The sequence below is a fragment of the Pinus tabuliformis genome, chromosome X, assembly GCF_031772625.1.
Source record: "Pinus tabuliformis cultivar Carrire ecotype Pingquan chromosome X, CPIR1, whole genome shotgun sequence".
In the NCBI taxonomy this organism is placed as follows: domain Eukaryota; kingdom Viridiplantae; phylum Streptophyta; class Pinopsida; order Pinales; family Pinaceae; genus Pinus; species Pinus tabuliformis.
In genome coordinates, this window is record NC_142308.1 from 186,102,201 (window position 1) to 186,121,681 (window position 19,481).

The 19,481-nt window shown below is 44.9% G+C and overlaps 1 protein-coding gene across 1 annotated transcript in view; it reads left to right on the forward strand.

Annotated features, from left to right (window-relative positions):
- Positions 1–16,306, forward strand: part of LOC149139054 (uncharacterized) — a 132,501-nt gene extending 116,195 nt beyond the window's left edge. Inside the window, exons 2-3 of the mRNA XM_089450570.1 lie at positions 10,291–11,756; positions 11,924–16,306. Of these exons, the coding sequence (XP_089306696.1) occupies positions 10,291–11,756; positions 11,924–16,306 (5,849 nt within the window). The remainder of the gene's footprint in view (positions 1–10,290; positions 11,757–11,923) is intronic.
- Positions 16,307–19,481: the final 3,175 nt, after the last annotated feature.

Sequence of the window (19,481 nt, forward strand, 5' to 3'; positions counted from 1 at the left end):
AGAATTACGCCTCTACCACGCATACAATTCACGAAAAATTATCTCCCGATGAGCCTTAACACAGCTTAATTATAACTCACATCCTGTAGGATGACAATTCATGGAAACGGCAGACAATACTTACAATTTTTTACGACCAGACTGTAGAACGTCGACTCTGCCACCCTCGAAACCAATTGCATGGAAGGTTCAGGCTTACCTTTTTAATCTGCCACCTTTTGATGTGAGAAACCCAATTTCCTGTAGAAGCAGCTTTCCTGTAGAAGCAGTGCACAAATTCTGGAGGATACTGCAGTGGGTCTGCGCTCTCTGTGCTACTTAACAGGCATTCGAACGGCCAAAGACTTGGAGTGTCGAGCTTCAGAGGAATCCGGATGCTCACTTGACTTTCAAACGGTGAATGATAAATGCGTGGGGTGGCAATCTAGCCGATTAGATTTGAATCCGGCGGAATCCTTGGCGCAGGGGTGAGTTGTCCCTACTAGACCGCTGGACGATGTCACTCAATCATTCTTCTGCAAGTTCCCTTACTGCCGCATCATTCCCTGCAGATCCGTCGCTGTCATTTCTGTTAAAACGCACTTCTCCCCGACTGGATGTCTCTCACGTGTGCACTACCCGTTCCTTTTGCCACGACCACCGTTTACACATCCGACTAGACCATCTGACTGGTCGACGTGGCCAGTCGAATGGCCATACGACCACTCAACCCATTCACTTCACACTTGCAAACATTTCAAAGTAAAATTCATGCAATTCGACGGAAGAAAGGGCAAGGCACTTACCTGGGCGGCCGCGACATGATTCTTCAGGCTTTTGGACGACGACAACTAGATTTGTTTGTTGCTGCTTGATTGCACAGGCCCGGAGGTTCCTCTTCACAGGCCGCTGACGATGAAGCTTATGATTCGGCTGCATGTGCCTGCGTTATCATTGCATGTTGCAGGCGCTTGAATGGTGTACACTCTAGTTGGCTTAACTGCTACGGGACTCCTGCAGGATGTCCTGTAGCAGTTTTTCCTCCTCGGGTGCATGCTGAACGATGAAGACAGCGGCATCACGATCATGCTCACAGGGCCCTTGGATAGCTGTGATGGGTATTGCATGGCATCTCAGCATCTGTTTTCATTTAGAAATTGCTTTCTCTTGATAACTCAATGATCTGTTTTGATGGTGCAGGTACTTTTATTGCATGTCGACAGGGGTGGTAGAAGGAGGTGACAGCAGTGTGTGAGGGAGAAAATGGTAGCTTGCATGCGTCCATATGGACCTTGGTCGTTAGATCTCCTCATACAATTAGTTCTGGGCCGTCCAAAACTTCTACAGGAAGTTTCCTGTAGAAATACAGAACTTCCTGTAGAATGTCTGTAACTTCCTGTAGAAGACTAAGCTGTGATGAAATCGTGCCCATACCTTGGAGAAGATGAGTATTCTTGGAGGAGGTGCTGGTGAGGTCTCCTGGCAGCATGATAAGGATCCTTGACTTTGAGTTGAGAGACCTCCTCTCCTTCATAGAACACCTGCAACCTGCATGCATTTCCTCATTATAAACTTGTTGTCCCTGTCTTTTTTGCTTATTGTTTTTTTCTTTTTTTCTCTTTTCTTTTTTTTTTCTTTTTTTTTGAAAGATAGCAGGGGCACCTCAATGAGGTTTTCACCCTTGCCATCTACCTTAAGCACCTCAGAGAGGTTTTCACTCAAGGATCTTTTTCAAATCCTCTCTTTTTTTTTTTTTTTTTGAAAGACAATAGGGGCGCCTCAATGAGGTTTTCACCCCTACCACCTGCCTTGGGAGCCTCAGAAAGGTTTTCACCCAAGGATCTTTATTTTTTTTTCTTTTTTTTTTTAGATATTTCAGGGTATGCCCAAAGCAGAGGCAGAACCCTTCTCTATGACCAACACTGATTTCTCCACAGTTTTGATGAACTCTTGTCTTGAGAGAGGTTTCCTGTAGATCTTCAATCGATGCCCATTGACAAGCATGGGGATGGCCTCCTCATCAATGGTCTGAATAAGAACAGATCCATTGTCATGACATTTTTCCACTGCATATGGTCCCAGCCATCTGGTTCTCAGCTTCCCCTTGAAATCTTTTCGCCTGGAGTCATACAACAATGCCCAATCTCCTGGCTGGAATTGCTTGTCATTGAGGTATTGGTCATGCCACACCTTTCTCTGAAGTTGAACCACTTCTGAGTGAAGGAGGGCCTGCATTCGGTGCTCGTCCAGTCCATTCAGCTGCAATAACCTTTCTTGTTGTGCATGGCTGAGATCTAGGTCCAGCTGAGCTGCCATCCTCAAAGTGTTGTATTCAAATTCAATGGACAACAAAGCTTTCTTCCCATAGACCAGCTCATAAGGTGTGAAGTCGGTTGTGGTCTTCCAGGTGGTGTTGTACGCCCATGTGGCCTCAACCAGGCAATCTGCCCAATCTTTCTTGCTGCTGCTCACCACCTTAGTCAAGATCCCTTCCAATGCTCTATTGGTGACTTCCACCTGCCCATTTGCTTGAGGGTGATAGGGGGTGGAAGTCCTATGCTTGATTTTGTGATGAGCCAGTAGGTCTTCAATTAAGTTGGATGTGAACTAGCTTCCTTGATCGGTGACTAGCTCTCTTGGGTAGCCAAATTTGTAGAAGATGTTTTCTCTTAAGAACTCAGCCACCTTTTCTTCTGTTGCTGCTTTGATTGCCTTAGTTTCTGCCCACTTTGTCAGATAGTCAGTGCACACAATGATGTAAGACCTTTGCCTCGAAGGAGGGTTGATTGGACCCACAAAGTCCATACCCCACTTCTCAAATGGCTCAAGAGTCACTTGAGGTTGGAGAGGCATCTCATCCCTTTGAGTCGGTTTCCCCATTCTTTGGCATCGGTCACATTGGCTGATATACCTTCTGACATCTTGATGAAGTGTGGGCCAATAGTAGCCTGCCTGCAGGATTTTGAAGGCAGTCCTCTTTGCCGCAAAATGTCCTCCACAAGGCCCATCATGACAGGTGAGGAGGATATCAAAGACTTCCTCCTCCCTTACACAACGCCTTAAGATCTGATCAGGGCCAAGCTTGAACAGGTTGCCCCTGATCCAAGTAAATGAGGCACTTTTCCTGATGATTTTGCTCTTCTCTCTTGAGGATAGATGCGGAGGGAACTGTGCTGAAACAAGGTAGTTTTCTATATCAGCAAACCATGGAGAGAGTACTGAGATAGCAAACAGATGTTCATCGAGCATCTGGTCATCCACTGTTCCATCCTCATCTGTAGATAGATCCAATCTAGATAAAAAGTCAACAACAACATTTTCTTTACCTGGTTTGTCAACGATAGTCAAATCAAATTGCTGCAACAAAAGTAACCATCTAATAATACGAGCATTCACATCTGGTTTATTCATTAAATATCTAATTGCAACATGATCAGTATGTATAAATGTTTGATAGCCAGTGATATAATCTCGGAACTTGTTCAGTGCATGGACCACAACCAAGAATTCTTTCTCGGTTACAGTGTAATTCAGTTCTGCTTTGGATAAGTTTTTGCTGACAAAGTAAATGGCATACGGAAGTTTTTGTTCAACTTGTCCTAAGGCTGCCCCTATGGCTTTGTTCGAGGCATTAGTGTGGATGTGGAAAGGTAGGGCCCAGTTTGGACCTCTCAAGATTGGGGCAGACACCAACTTGTCCTTTAATTCATTCAAAGCCCTCTGACAAACGTCAGTCCATTTAAACTCCACATCTTTTGCCAACAAGCCAAACAATGGTGAGGCTAGCTTGCTGAAGTCTTTAATGAATCTCCTGTAATACCCTGCTAATCCTAAGAAACTCCGAACATCCCTTACCTTTTGGGGAGGTGGAACCCTCTTGATGAGAGCAATTTTGTTAGGATCCACCTGTAACCCCTGGCAAGAAATGGTATGGCCTAGCACAGTCCCTTCAGTCATCAGGAATTCACATTTTTCAGGACTAAGGGACAGGTTCATCTCAATGCATTTGGTTAGGACTTTTCCCAGATTGGACAATGCTTCCTTGAAGTTGGACCCATAAGGAGTGAAGTCATCCATATAGATTTCCACCGCATCATGGACCAGTTCAGAAAAGATGCTCAAGACGGCTCTCTGAAAGGTAGCAGGAGCATTACACAGACCAAAGGGAAGAACTCGGTAGGCAAAGGTACCCCAAGGACAAGTGAAGGTGGTCTTATCTTGGTCTTCCCGGTTGATTTGGATTTGGTTGTACCCGCTAAACCCATCTAGGAAAGAGAAAAACTTCTTTCCTGCCAGTCCGTCCAACACTTGATCTATGAAAGGTAGAGGGAAATGGTCTTTCTTGGTATCTTTGTTCAGTTCTCGGTAGTCCACACAGATTCTCCACTTCCCATTTTTCTTGGGAACCAACACCAGAGGGGACACCCATTCGCTATCTGAGATGGGGTAAATGAATCCTGCATCCAACAGTTTTTGCAATTCTTCCTTGACAATGTCCTTAAGGGCTGGATTCATCCTCCTCTGAGGTTGCCTAACTGGTTTACAATCCTCCTTGATGTAAATGTGATGGGTACAGACCAAAGGATGGACTCCTTTCATCTCCTTATAGCTCCAAGCAAAAGCATCTAGATGACTGGCCAACAGACTACACAGCTCCTTTTCCTACGAAGGATATAGGGAGGAGCTGATCTTTAACATCCTCTCAGGGTCGAACTCCACATTCTTGACTCTGGGAGTGACAGGGTTGGTTGCACAAAGGTCCACTAAGGTGCTGGCTTGGGCATCCTCCACCAATTCCTCTAAGGTCAGTGCACTGGGAGGTGGATTCTGGATCAAGGTCTCAATCAAATCATCCTCGGTTGGGGGGTCTCTTCTAGTGGTGTCTAGGGTGCACAAAGGTGCTGAGTACACCTCATCCTCTTCTTCTTCCTCCAACCAAAGTGTTAAGTCATGCTCTAATGAGGGTTGGGCAGGAGGGTATAGGACTAGCTGCTTGGACATAGGACCATTATTTATGGTCATGTTTCCTGCACGACAACTTATGTAAGCATCTGCAGTGGCCAACCAAGGCCTTCCCAAAATAAGAGGATATCCAGTGAGTTTTGCCTTTGGTTGCAACACCAAGAAATCTGTAGGATATTCCCAAGAGTCAACAGAGACCAATACATCCTCCACAATCCCTTCGGGAGTCACGGTGGAGCGATCTGCTAGTTGTAGGACTGTCGAGGTCTTCCTCAAGGAACCCTAAAGGTTGAGTTTGAGCATGGTATCCCTGGTTATTACATTAATGGCAGCCCCCAGATCAATCAAGGTGTGAGGTATGATGGTGCCATTGATGTGGACATCTACTACAGGACTCCCAGGATCTAGGTACTTTGGGCAGATGACTTGTCCCAACATAAGGTCAGACAGTTGTCCTATGACATTGATGGTTGAAGCATCCCTCTTTCGCCTGCCTGGGTGTTTGAAACACTTTTCCTTAACCAGTTTGTTGTATATCGGTACATCTTTGATGGCTTGGAGAAGTGGTATTTTCACACACAACTGCTTGAGCTCTCCCAGAAGCTCATCCTCCTCTGGGTTGGGTTGTGTGGTGGCTGTTAGTCTCTCAGGAAAGGGTGGAATAGCCTTTGGTTCACTTTCCTGTTTGTCTTCCTCGTCCTCTGGGGGAGGAGGTTGGCGATCCGGAAGAGTCTTTCCAAATCGAAGATTGATCTCCTGGATCTCCACAGCATAGGTAGGGCATGATGTTTCCCCAGTGTATACCTGCTGGGCCTGTCTGTTGTTGGGGTTCGGGTTCAGTTGAGTAGGCATCTGAGGTTGCCTTGGAGGAGCAGGAGGTAATGGTTGAGGTTGAACTGGTGGTGGAGGCAAAATGGTGGGAGGAGTGTTGTACCGGGGCCTCCACCCCGACTGAGGTGCATTCCACTGAGGCTGTGGCTGGGCATGTGAGTGATACGAATGAGTAGTGGGTTGAGTATGGTACTGAGGTGGATAAGACCATGGAGGGGGCACAGACCAGGAAGGATGAGCAGGGGGACCCCAGGAAGGCATAGGAGTAGATTGGTTGGGGCTGTAATAAGCTTGGGGTGCCCCTTGCATCCCCTACTGGTAAGGTCTAGGTCCTTGTGGCCTCCTTTGGTTGAGGAAATAGAGAGGTTCGGTGGGGGCTTCTGTCCCTTGATACATGGCTTTAAGCCCAGGTAAGGTTGGACATTGATTTGTGGGATGGTCCTCCTCACAAACGAAAGATACTTCAGCCGAATGTAATGGGCATTCGTTCTTAGGGTGTCTCCTTGTACACCTAGGGCAGAAGATAGCCAAGGCCCTCTCAGCTTCTTCCTTCTTCTGCTGGATCCTGAATGTATCAAGTTGCATGGCAATGGTCTATCTCACCTCACTTTTGAGATCCTCTAATTGATTTGCAAACTCATGTTTGGAGAAAGGAATACCAGCTGAGAGGAGGTTTCCTCTACCTCATTTCCGGGCTACCCTAGAGTGGTTTCTAAACACAATCTTTATGTCCTCATAAGGCAGTTGGTAAATATCTCCTCCAGCCAACATGTGAAGGGTATCTAAGAGGTCTTCAGGGACTCCTCGGAGCAGGACCAACTTGAGGGATTCAGGGTCAAGTGTGCACCTGGCTCGTTTATAGCTAAGTTGGAACCTTTCCTCATAATCCTCTAAGGACTCATCATTTCCCATGGTCATTCGAAAGATTTCTCCCTTGGTTTCCTTGGACCTACAGTAGTCCCGGTATTTAGTGTTGAAAGCTTGCTGCATCTGAGCCCAAGTGGTGATACTGTTCCCAGGTAAGCCCATGAACTAGCGTAATGCCGCATCCTTAAGAGTTGAGGGGAAGAGTTTCAGCTTCTGCTCATCTTCAGTATAGTCATAGGTTCGACAAAGGACAGCAAACTCAAACAGGAAGGTATCAGGATCTTCAGTAGTCAGTCCATGGAAGTGAGGTAAAGCGGAGGGGCTAATATTCTTCATTTTCATGTCTCCATTGGTCTCTCGGATGGGGAAGGCACCTTCTATTCTCTCATCTTCTCCTCTATTGTCAGCCATAGCTTCAGATGGGATGGTCTCTAATTCTTCTTCTGCTATAGGATCTTCGTATATCTCAGGAGGTTCACCTATAGGTTCTTCTGGATCACTGTCACCGAAGAAGAGAGAAGGGCAACTCAGTGATGTAGTGGGGGTGTTGGGTAAGAATTTGCCTATTTTATCTCGATTCCTACGAGGCATGAAATGGAAATACTTTTGATTGCTTTTGTTTTTCTGGTACCTGCAAAAACTGAAACAGATTGATCTACAACTAACTATCTTGCTGAAATGAAAACGTAGAATTGAACTGAAAGCAGGAAAGAATTAATCTACTTTGCTCAAATGAAATTGCAGGAATGGAAATGCTAGTCTACGCTTGCAGAATTGAAATGCTAATCTATGCTTGCAAAAAATGAAATTGCAGAATTGAAATGTTAATCTATGAAAGCAGGAAATGTCTATTCTACTTTTGCAGAATGGAAATGAAATAAACTACTTGGCAGAAGGCGAGAGTAGGAAAATAGAAGAAAAGCAACAATTACTAATACTCTGACGCTTTCCCGGCAACGACGCCAAAAAGATGGTGGGCTCCAGTATTGTACCAATAATGCTAGAACTCCTGGAGCTTCCTTCTCTAATTTTATCAACCCGGTAGTTCGTAACAAACTTGGAAGCGACGGTGCTGTATGCACAAGTACTAGCTCTTGTCGCAGCTGTCACTTGGTCAGCTGGCACAAGTCCACTAGGGCTCAAGCCAACTTCTATATGTTCTCAGAAGAAGCTTTTTAAGTGATGAACGAAAGCTATCTCAAAGGAAATTAACTACTTTGCAGGAATGAACTGAAAGCCAACAAAACATGGAAACCCTAGTAAACCCTAATTCTACCAGCTTAATCCTTATGATGCAATGGTGGGAATGCAACTTCTAAAAGTGATGCCATTACTTCTATTGAGATGAGATGCATGTGTCTAAGCCACTTTCATCTGAAGAGTACATGTTTTTGTATTTTTGCTCAAGTTGTTGGAGTTATTATGACTGTGCTTCTTACTGGGTCTTGACTGTGCAGGGGTAGATCAAGGGGAGGAAGGCTTGGAAAATGTCAGGAGGACTCTAAGAGGGTCTAAGGGATCCCTAACATCATTCCACAGAGGTTCACAAAGTTCAGATGCCTGGCAACCATGTTTGCAAGCTTCTACAGGATGTCTGCAGGGGATTCTACAGGAAGTTCAAGATTTCTACAGGAAGTCTGCTAACTTCTATAGGATGTTCTGCAATAGGATTTTTGGGTGATGGATGAGTGAATGAGCTATGTGGGTGGATAGAGAGGTAGGAGGGGAGCTTGTGATGGCTTATGCACAGAGAGGTGAGATGGAGAGGGGGTCTGTAAAGCTGGTTGGTCTAGAGGAGGGTTGAGGCAATGGAAGGCCGAAAAGATAAAACAACGTGGATAATAGAAGAGTTGGGAGGCAAATGATCTAACTGGGGGATAAGTAGATGGCCTAGGCACGTCTTAGAAGGATAAGGAAACGATGGAGTGGTGATGCGCAGTGTAAATGAAACAAATCACCCCTGTCTTGCATATAACCGAAATGTCATCAACCTACTCTAACTGTTTTATTAGAAACCAAAGAACAACAATGTAGTTTAAAGGGAAATCGTGCATGGTGCTGAAACAAAGAGTTATTCTACAAGATCTAAATGCATGGGTGCTGCTACAACCGAGAACACTTCATTGAAGCTTGTATGAACATGTAAGACTGTGTTTTTGGTGGGTGGCATGGGCTGCACTCCCAATCTCTAAACAGAGGTGGAAGTGATTGTGCAATCAACCCTTTTGTGGAGCTCTAATTAACTCTAATCCCCTTACTCTAATCTAAACTACTGAAAGCAACTTTGTTCCTAACACTAACCTACTTAATCACACCAAGAAATTCGAATCAGCAAACTGTGTTTCCAAGTGCATGTAAAGGAAAAGAAATAAAATGCTAAAAGGAAAGTAACAATACAACGAAAGGAGGTCTATTGCTCTCAGGTTGGGCCCAACCCCGAGAGCTATAGCTCCTCTAAGAACTCAAAACTGAACTCAAATTTGCCTGCCTTTTATTAAAAGAGAATAGTCATAAGTCTAACAACATGCCAAAAATGGCTTACAAGGAGCAAACAGAGCTATCAGCTCGTAGTCTAGCATAAACAACAAAGTTTCAAAAGTCCCCATCGAAGGCTACAGCCTCAATATTTATACATTATGAGGGCTAAGCTGGCCTCCTAAATTAGTGCGGCTTGGCTGACCAACTAAAAGTAAACTGCTGTTCCCTTAGAATCCGTTGGCTGCCTTCTAGCTCGGTGGTGATAGCTGTTGGAGCTCAGAGTTGTGGGTGGAGATCACAAGGAAGGCCATTCAAGGCAATCGACAACCTTCCTACAAAACCTCAATGCCACGTTGGCTGTCTCCTTGCCTTCATCTGCGTGGTTTTGCTCCATTTAATGTCAAAAAACCTGAAATAAACATGTATTAGCCACCTAGGAATAGTGACTGCCCTCCTTCCTACAAATAACATGAATATACTAAAAAATGATGCATAAGTGATGAAAAATGAAGGGTTGAGCAAGGGTAGGTAGGCCAAATGAGCCCAAAATGTTACCAAATTTGGGGCTTATCATCAGTCTTCACAGAATGAAGAAAGAGAGGTATATGCGAGTTCACCATTGACCAAGCTGTGTATACATGCAGGTTCACTGTATATAAGTCGTGTATACGTACACACGCACTTTAACAGAAGGAAAAGCATGTATACCTTGGAAAACCAAATTTTTGGTCTGAAGTATTTGTTCCATGGTATTTTGATCCATGGTATTGGTCCAAGGTATCTGGTTTGAGGTATTGACCCTAGGTATTTGTTCCAAGGTATTGGTCTTAAGTGGTTTTGGTCCATGGTATGGAGAAAGGCCTAAAACTATTAAAGTAGGAGAACATCATTAGGCCAAGGTGTGAAAGTGTCGAATATCTGAGGAAGTGTGAGATCTAATATGCAGGTTATTGGCTTAAGGTGTTGTGGTTCATCTGAACCAAGGATGAAACTTAGCGTTCAAAGAAGCATAAGATCTAATGATGTATCAAGATCTTAAGGCTTGAAGTGAATTATCTTTATGTGGTTTGATCATGTATCTGAATAACTGACGCATGTTGTAGTCTGTAAATATGATGATCTATGTATGACTGAAGTCTAGAATAGTTGTATTGTTTAAATCATCATTTACAGATCTGTACACAGGTTCACTTTTTGGTTCAGTGGACAAAGAGATCTTGAACAGGGGGAAAAAACCCCAAAATGACACTAAAGGAAATGGAAGACGTAAAGAAGGAGACAGCGGTCCACAAGAGGGAACAGAAAAGCCTGAAGAAGGTCCGAAGATTACCTCAACTACATGCAGACCAGTAGCCAAGGAAAGGCCACGAATCGAGCTGCCGGGAGACAAGATTGACAGAAGAATAGAGTTCATGCGAGATCATGCCCTCATTGGGAAGTTCATAGGGTTCTGGCCTACTGAGAAAGCCCTATATGGTTGGATAGCGGCGAAATGGAAACCAAAAGGGGATGTCACGCTGCAGCTAGGGCCAAAAGGTTTCTTCACAGCAATCTTTTACTGCTTGGAGGACAAATACAGAATACTAGTAGGAGGGCCCTACTTTTTTAATTCGGCTGGATTATACCTGCGGGATTGGATCCCCAGATTTAACCCAGACAAGGAAGATCTAACATGGGCGCCAGTCTGGATCAGGTTATACTCTCTCCCGGATGAATACTGGGAAGAGGACATACTCAGAGGGATCGGAAATGGGGTGGGAGAATATATCAGAGCGGCAGAAGAAACCAAATCTCGTAAGTACATCTCCTACGCTCGAATATGTGTATTCATTCGCCTCAATGAAGCTCTTCCAGAGTCAGTAACTCTCGCCCATCGAGATGAAGAATGGATCCAGCCTCTCGACTATGAACATGTTCCTTTTCGATGTAGAAAATGTCATGCCCTAGGTCATCTCTTTAGGGATTGCCCTCAAAATGTCCAAAACAGCTTACCTGACTCTTCTGATACCCCTGCCCAGGACGGCTTCACTAAAGTCCCTAGCAGGAAGTGCTCTCACAAAAAACCCCTAAATGGGTTCAAACCCCAGCCCAACAAATCCCATGGCCCAGTAACCAAGAACAGCTTTGATATTCTTGGCCAATCCTCAGAGGAACTCCCAACCAATGTTGAAGCCAACCCTGATCACCCATCTTCCTCTTCACCTCCCCCTTCATCTAATCCCCCTCCCAAATCTCCGCCCCCCATCGTCATCCCTACCATTCTTAAAAGGGATCAGAAAGATACTGCAGAGATCCTCAAAGAAATGGAAGTTGATGGTAAAGCAGACCTTCCCCAGAATCCAGAGACCAGCATTGAAGACAGTGATCAGGTGCAAATAATGGAAGAAGAGCCAGAGAGTATAGATCTGAATGGCTTAGACATCCTGGAATTGGAACTGGCTTGCAAAAAGAAAGCATACGATACAATTCCAGAGCTCCAACTCAATAAGCTCGAAGTGATCATCTCTCGAGCCTATCATCAGAATCAACTCGGGATACAACCAGGCAGCCAATGGGATGGAAATCTGCGCCCAAAGGATACAAAAAAGAGAGGAAGAAAGACAGATCTGCAAAGAACAATAGAGATTGGGAAAATCCTGGTAGACTCAGGCAGATATGCTAAGTTGACAAAGTACTACAAGCCCTCTGTCAACGGTTAATCATGAAGCTGGTATCTTGGAATATAAGAGGGCTAAACAGCCCCGGAAAACTCAGGATGTTAAAAAACATGATAAAAAAGGAAAAGCCACAAATGTGCTTTCTCCAGGAAACTAAGTGTAATAGTACTACGCTAGGCAGCATTCTTTCAAAAGCCTGGCCCGGATGTAGTTCGGTAGCAGTAGACGCCTCCGGAGCTTCAGGAGGGCTGGCAATAGCATGGAATACCCAAGCGGTATCCCTCTCAGATTTTCATGCAGCGCACTACCTTATACAGGCGACCTTTCACATTTTAGGCACCAATATCCACGGCAACCTATCAAATGTTTACTTCCCACAAGACACAGGAAGTAAGGTAGCGCTCCTTGATACGATTGAAGCTCTAAGCAACAGCAGAAGGTACCCACTCTGGATCGTTGCTGGGGATTTCAACATGATAACTAAAACTGAAGAGAAGCTAGGAGGCAGGAGTAGAATGGAGCCTGAAGTCAGTCGATTCAAGGATTTCATCCAATCGACATCTCTCATAGACATGCCGTTCTGTAATGGCACCTTTACCTGGAGCAATCGCAGGGCTGGCAAACACCAAATCGCCTCCAAATTGGATCGCTTCCTCCTCTCAGACAACGCGGTCCACTTAGGAGGAGACATCTCAGCAGCCATTCTTGCTCACACTGGATCGGATCACTGGCCAATAGCTCTACAGTGGCAAAGACCAGGTAACTTAATCAAAAGACCCTTCCGATTTGAAGGATTTTGGCTCACGCATCCCACTTTCAAGGAGTTTGTCAAGACCACCTGGGCCTCGTTCATTCCCCCAGAAGGAGCAAAAATGTATCAATTCCAGCAAAAGTTAAGATTTCTCAAAAGCCACCTAAAAAGATGGAACAGGGAAACCTTTGGAAATATCTTCGAGGCGCAGCAAATGCTAACTCAGGACCTGGAGATTCTTCACCAAAAGATTATCTCGGAGGGGCACACGGAAGCCACTCTGGAGCAGGAGCGTCTCATCCATAGTCAGCTGGAGAATAGGAGGAAGCAGGAAGAAATCTACTGGAGGCAAAAGTCAAGGGTCAGATGGCTGAAGGAGGGTGAGCGTAACACCAAATTCTTCCACAGAACTACAGTTCAGCGAAGAATGCATAACAATATACCCTTCATCCAAAACCAAACAGGGGCAAAAGTAGAGACTCATGAGGAGATTGAAGAGGAACTCCTCAATCACTTTCAACAGGTCCATCAAGAGCAGAGAGAAGACCGGCGACAGGCCATTCGCAAAATTACCAGCAATATTCCAAAGATCATTACGGAGGAACAAAATGAGCTCCTAATGCGCCCTATTCTTCCCCAGGAAGTGGATGAAGCAATGACGCAGCTCAAAGAAGGTAAAGCCCCGGGGCCAGATGGATTCACCACCACTTTCTTTCACTCTTTCTGGGACATGCTAAAGGAGGAAGTCTGGCAGATAGTTGAAGAATCCAGGGCAACGCGCTGGCTTCTTCCCTCTCTCAACTCCACTTTTATTACTCTCATCCCCAAAGAGGAGGACTCCATCACCCCTGATAAGTTCAGGCCAATTGCATTATGCAATGTCATTTACAAAGTTATATCAAAAGTCATAGCAAATCGTCTCAAACCTCTCCTTCCTGGGCTCATCTCTCTGGAACAGTCAGGGTACGTGGAAGGACGACACATAATGGATGGCATCCTACTCTCTCACGAAATCATTCATTCCCTCAAGCACTCAAAGCAAGCAGGTATGCTTCTCAAATTAGATCTTTCCAAGGCATTTGACAAACTAAGCTGGAATTACATTCATCATATGCTAAAAGCTTTTGGTTTCTGCTCTCCTTGGATCCGTTGGATCATGAGCCTAATTACGTCCACTCATTTTTCAATCCTTGTAAATGGTATTCCCTCCCGTCCCTTCAATCCCTCCAGGGGTATCCGGCAAGGGGATCCCCTCTCCCCCTTTCTCTTCGTCCTTATGGCTGAAGGGCTGGGGCGGCACATTAAACAAGCCCTCCTTTCTCATCAGATCAAAGGAATCTCCGTGCACAACTCCCCTGCCACCTCCCATCAGCAGTTCGTTGATGATACTATGCTTTTTGGTTATCCCTCTGCTCAAGAAGCCCTCCGTCTGAAATCCCTCCTCCAGGATTTTTCGGAGGCCTCGGGCACGCATATCAATTGCTCTAAATCACAGGTTTTCTTCTTCCATACTCCGCCCTCGGTCAAATCTGCTGTTTCTCGCATCCTGGGCTTCCCCTCGGCTTCCCTTCCCTCCAAATACCTGGGCGCACCCCTCACGGCTTCAGCCATTAAGCAACCCGCATGGCACTTCCTTCTTGAGAAACTTGAAAACTGTCTCAACCTATGGACTTATAGATCTCTTAACTTAGCCAGTCGAATTGTCCTCATCAAATCGGTTTTGCAGGCAATGCCTCTGTACTTGTTCTCTATTCTAGCTGCGCCAAAGTGGGTTTTAAAAAGTATAAGAAACCTTCAGCGCAATTTTCTGTGGAGCAGCTCTGCCACCAATCGCAAATGGGCCCTGGTGAAATGGACCAATGTATGCATGCCCAAAGACAAGGGGGGCATTGGGTTAAGGGACCCTGAGTACAGCAATTCCATCATGACCGCCAAGATCTGGTGGCAATGGATCACTAACCCAGATAAGCCCTGGGGAAAAATCTGGACAGCCAAATATGCAGGAAATAGACCTCAAGAAGAACTCATCAGATTCATTCCTACTGAAAAGGGATCTACAATATGGAATGCGGCCAAACAGCACTATCAGATAATTCAAAAGCACAGCTTCTGGGAAATCAGGAATGGATGCACTGCAAGATTTTGGACTGATGCCTGGAATCAAATGCCTAAACTCGAAAATATTCTTCACCCTTCTCTGATTCCAGATAGGCAGGAGCAGCAGCAGGAAAAAGTTCACCAATTCTGGTTGCCGGAGATGGAGTATGGCTTCAGAAAATGGAAACAGAGCAACCAAATTCTCAACATTACAGATGCTAGGAAGGAAGAAGAGCTGAGGATCGAGCTAAGGAAAAGGAGTATTAGGCAGGACAACGGTGGGGATATTCTCAGATGGGGATACCTACCCAAGGGATCCTACACTACCTCAGAAGCCTACAAGTTGATATGCAACTTCCCCTCTCCTCCAGACCCTGTGTGGAGCAAAATATGGGAGCTCGGACCCTGGCCAAAAATCTCCTACTTTCTCTGGCTGGTAGGACATAAAAAAATTCTCACGTGGGATAAGCTTAGAAAGCGGAACTTTCATGGCCCCTCGATTTGTCATAACTGCTCTCAAAGTGAAGAAACTCTCCAACATCTCCTGGATACCTGTCCTCTAGCCAATCAACTCTGGGATAAGGTCAGTTTCAGATGCCAAAAAAGATGTAGAGGGGAGGGCGACATCATCAATACCATAAGACAATGGCCAAAGCATCCCTACAAAAGCAAGATCCTCAACCATTTATGGAGTACCATTCCGGGGATCGTCCTTTGGAATGTCTGGAAGGAAAGAAATCAGCGCATTTTCAAAAACAAACGATCTCCCTTAGAAGAAACCTGGAGCAGGATTCACAGGAACATACAAGAGACGATGGCGCTTCAGGTATGGACTAAGGAAGATCTCCCATCCACAGATAATGAGCATAACATCCTAGCCAATTGGCAGCTGCAGTTACCTCAAGATTCTCTCAAGATCAGTACTCCTAACAGCAACTGCAAGAACATCTGCCATTGGAAAGCCCCCCCCAAAAACTCATACAAACTGAATTTCGATGGGGCTTCCAAAGGCAATCCAGGAGCAGCCGGATACGGAGGCATATTGAGGGACCATGAAGGCACTCCTATGCAAATTTATTTTGGGCACATAGGGTGGGATACCAATAACTCAGCAGAGTTGGAAGGGCTTTGGCAGGGCCTTATGCAAGCTTGGAATCTCAACCTTCAACCCCTGATTGTAGAAGGTGACTCTCAGATTCTTATCAGCATGGCCACCCGTATACAGAATGGCTCGCAAGCGAGGAAAGTAGCACCCAGTTGGAGGCTAGAAGCAAGGTTAAATGACATAGCACAAAAGCTCAGCAATACTAGAGCCATCTCCTTCATACACACTAAAAGGGAAGGCAACAAAATAGCGGACCTCCTAGCCAACATTGGAGTAGAGACTGATCTCCCCCTTCTATTTGGAAGCACAAATATCATTCCTAACAGGCAACAGCTCCAGGAATGTGAAAGCCTGATCCAAGAAGAGGTTGTCGCCCCGGATGCGGGTGTCATCGAGCTAGGACATGGAGAGCCACATGCCCAGCATGGGCTGCCACGTGATGATCAGAGGACTTTAATGCCTCTCGCCGCCGAGACATTAAGCCGGGAGACGCATAATGGTAGCCTTAATGAAGGCGCTGGAGGCGATGGCGAGCCTGCAGAGAGCATTCAATGCGGGCAAGTTCCAAGGGAATGTTAATGGGTTTAAGAATGATGGAATGTTGTTGTGCGGGGCTCAGAGCGCCGAGAAAGCTACTCAGATCTCTAAGCGAAGATGCTGTGATATTGATGCTGAGAGCTCGGACGAGGTTCGCTCCATGCTTGTTTTTCCTGGTCTTTGTCTATGCTCAATTGAGCTCTGCCTCGAGCCAATTTGGGGACGGCAATCAATTGGGAGGGAACGCAGTAACAGCAGGCCCTCCTCTGCTCTGGAACAAGATAAGGAAGCTGCGGATACCATGGTGCGACTGCGTGAAAGGATGCCGTGTAGAAGAGGCTCAGGGCGTGGTGAATCTTCACGTCCCCCTGCAGCGGATGTTCACCATCACTGCTGCTGCTGCTATTGTTACAGAAGGGCGGGAGCTACCCCAATTCCAGTCAGTCAGTTTCTGGAGGCTGGCAGCTCCAATGATGGAGTGCCCATGCTCCCAGCGTTTGGCTCAGTCATTTTTACCCTGGGCAGCTCCAGGGACAATGCTGGCATTAATGCACACATCTCAGTTCTGTTTACCAAAATTCCTGAGGAGAATGAGGAAGTATCGCAACTGGTCCCTGCTGAGGAACGTCCAGAGGGCAATAGGGGGAAGCGCCCAATGGGGGAGCCATCAAATGAAGAGGGTAATTCAGAGAGGGAGCCTCAGCAAGCCCCCACCCGAACTCAAGAACAAGCGCCGCCAGCCCCCGCGCAAGATCCCATGGCAATGTGGGATGGCATCCCAGAGGGACAAGGCTGGTGCAGAATCCTTGAAGAAAAACCAGAGGAGTAACTCCCAGCGGCACTCCCTCGCATTTGCTTCCTACTCTCAGGTCTGGTACGGGGTCTCGGTTGGTATCTGGTTTATGTCTTATGTCTTTGTTTGTTTCCTTTCTGTTCTGGGTCATGTTCGCGACTACTATAGTCTTTCTGTTCTGGGTCATGTTAGCGGCTACTATAGTCTTTCTGGGTCATGCGTCTTTTGTGGGATGCCCCTGCGTGGGCCGTTTTGGTATTACATGGGAACATCACCGTATCATGTGTACTGGTCTAAACTGGAAATATTGCCCTGCGAGGGAGAATTCTGAGTCTGATAGAGCCACCCAAGGAGCCACAGTTGGCCCTGGGCAGCCAGTCTTTTGTGAATGTAATGTTTACCTGTATATAATAATATAGATTAGTTAGTGTTGCCGAGAAAAAAAAAAAACATTTTTGGTAGAAATGAAGAATCCATGAGTTAGAATTTTTCTTCAGTAATGTAGCAAGAATTTGAAATGTGGTTGCTTGGTGAGTTTACCTACTTTCTTGGTCTACAAGTTCAGCAAAATAAAGATCACATTTTTCTCTCACAAACCAAATATCTCAAACAGATCTTGAAAAAGTTTGGCATGGAAGATTCTAAACTAGTATGTAACACAATCGTAACAAGATGTAGTCTTAGCTCAAATGATGAATTAGCCACAGTACATCAACCAACTTATAGATCCATGATTGGCAGTCTGCTTTATCTAACAAGTACCCTACCAGACATCATGCATGCAGTAGGAATATTTGGAAGATTCCAAGAAAATCCAAAGGAATCACACCTTCAGGTAGTCAAAAGGATTTTCAAATATCTTCAAGGAACATAGAACTTTGGTTTATGGTATCCTAGAGATACAGATCTTACACTTCATGCATATAAAAATGCAGATTGGGTAGGAATTGTTGATGATAGATAAGCACTAGTGGTGGTGGATTCTATATGGGTTCCAAGTTAGTGTCTTGGTTCAGTAAGAAACAAAGTTCAATTGCATTATCTACAGCTGAAGTAGAATACATGGCTTCTGTATCTTGCTGGACACAACTACTTTGGATGATGCAAACCTTGCAAGATATTCAGATCACATGTACTCCACCCATCTCCATTTTATGTGATAATACAAGTACCATCGGTATTTCAAAGAATCCAGTCATGCAGTCCAAGACCAAGCACATACCCATCAAATATCACTTCCTACGTGAACAAGTGCTTGAAAAAAAGGTTAAATTGGAGTATGTTCCCTCCAAAGAATAGGTTGCTGATATATTCACTAAACCACTACCCAGAGAGACATTTGAATATCTAAGGCAAAGGTTGGGAGTAGTTGTTGCATCATCCTACTGTTAAAACCAATTTTATTCAGAGAAAGGTGGTTATACGTGAATTTCATAAAGCTTAGTCGCGTACATATGCGGGTTTCTGTGGGTACAGTCGCGTATATGTTGGTTTAAAAAAAAAGGGGTCTAATATGGTTCTGTCAATTATCTATTATGTTTGATGATGGTTTCAATCTAATGATAACATGTGGAAATATATTGGTCCTCATAACGTTGTTGATAAATTGATGTATATCTGATTGATGATGATGCTTTGATATCTCTTACTAACATATGCAATGATCAGATCTGAGAGTGAATAGGTGGAACAGGTTCAGGGGGAGAACATGATTGATGATATTTTGGGAAGTAATGATGGATATTCACAGGTTGTTGGTCTAGATGTTGTTGATAGATGCTTCTAATGGTGTAGATGATATGATAGTTGTTGATGACTTATCATGGTCTTGTTTAAGATATTTGGTCTCTGTTATATATGTAATGTATATCGTTTAATGTAACGGTCATGAAAAGACCTAATTTGTAACCCCACTATGCATGGGATGGATGATGTAATGTTTCTTGTTTTTGACATGTATAAACAATTGATATATCCCCACTTGGCTGGGTGGATGAGTCAATTTTGGTATATCCCCACTTGGTTGGGAGATGGATGTATGTATGAGTCATCGGTGATAGGAAGGTCATTTGTGATGTATGTATAGAATCATGTTCTTCTTTTAGAACATATTCTTGTAGAATTTGCTTATGCTCAGGCGAAGCACAGACTTGAACATGGGAGCTCAATCAGCAAACTTCAGCATATCAGAGAATTCAGCATGCAGTCAGGGGGAGCATGACCCTTTGCCCTTGATGACAAAGGGGGAAAGTGACTTGGTGTGGTTGTTGCCATCAAGTCCAAAGGGGGAGATTGTTTTCATTATGATGAATGCTTTGTACTTGATGGAAATCCACTTGTAGCAGAACAACTTACTTGTATATGATAACTACATAAATCTAAAGAAGAGATATCAGATGTGATAGAATGCATGACAGTAGTGGT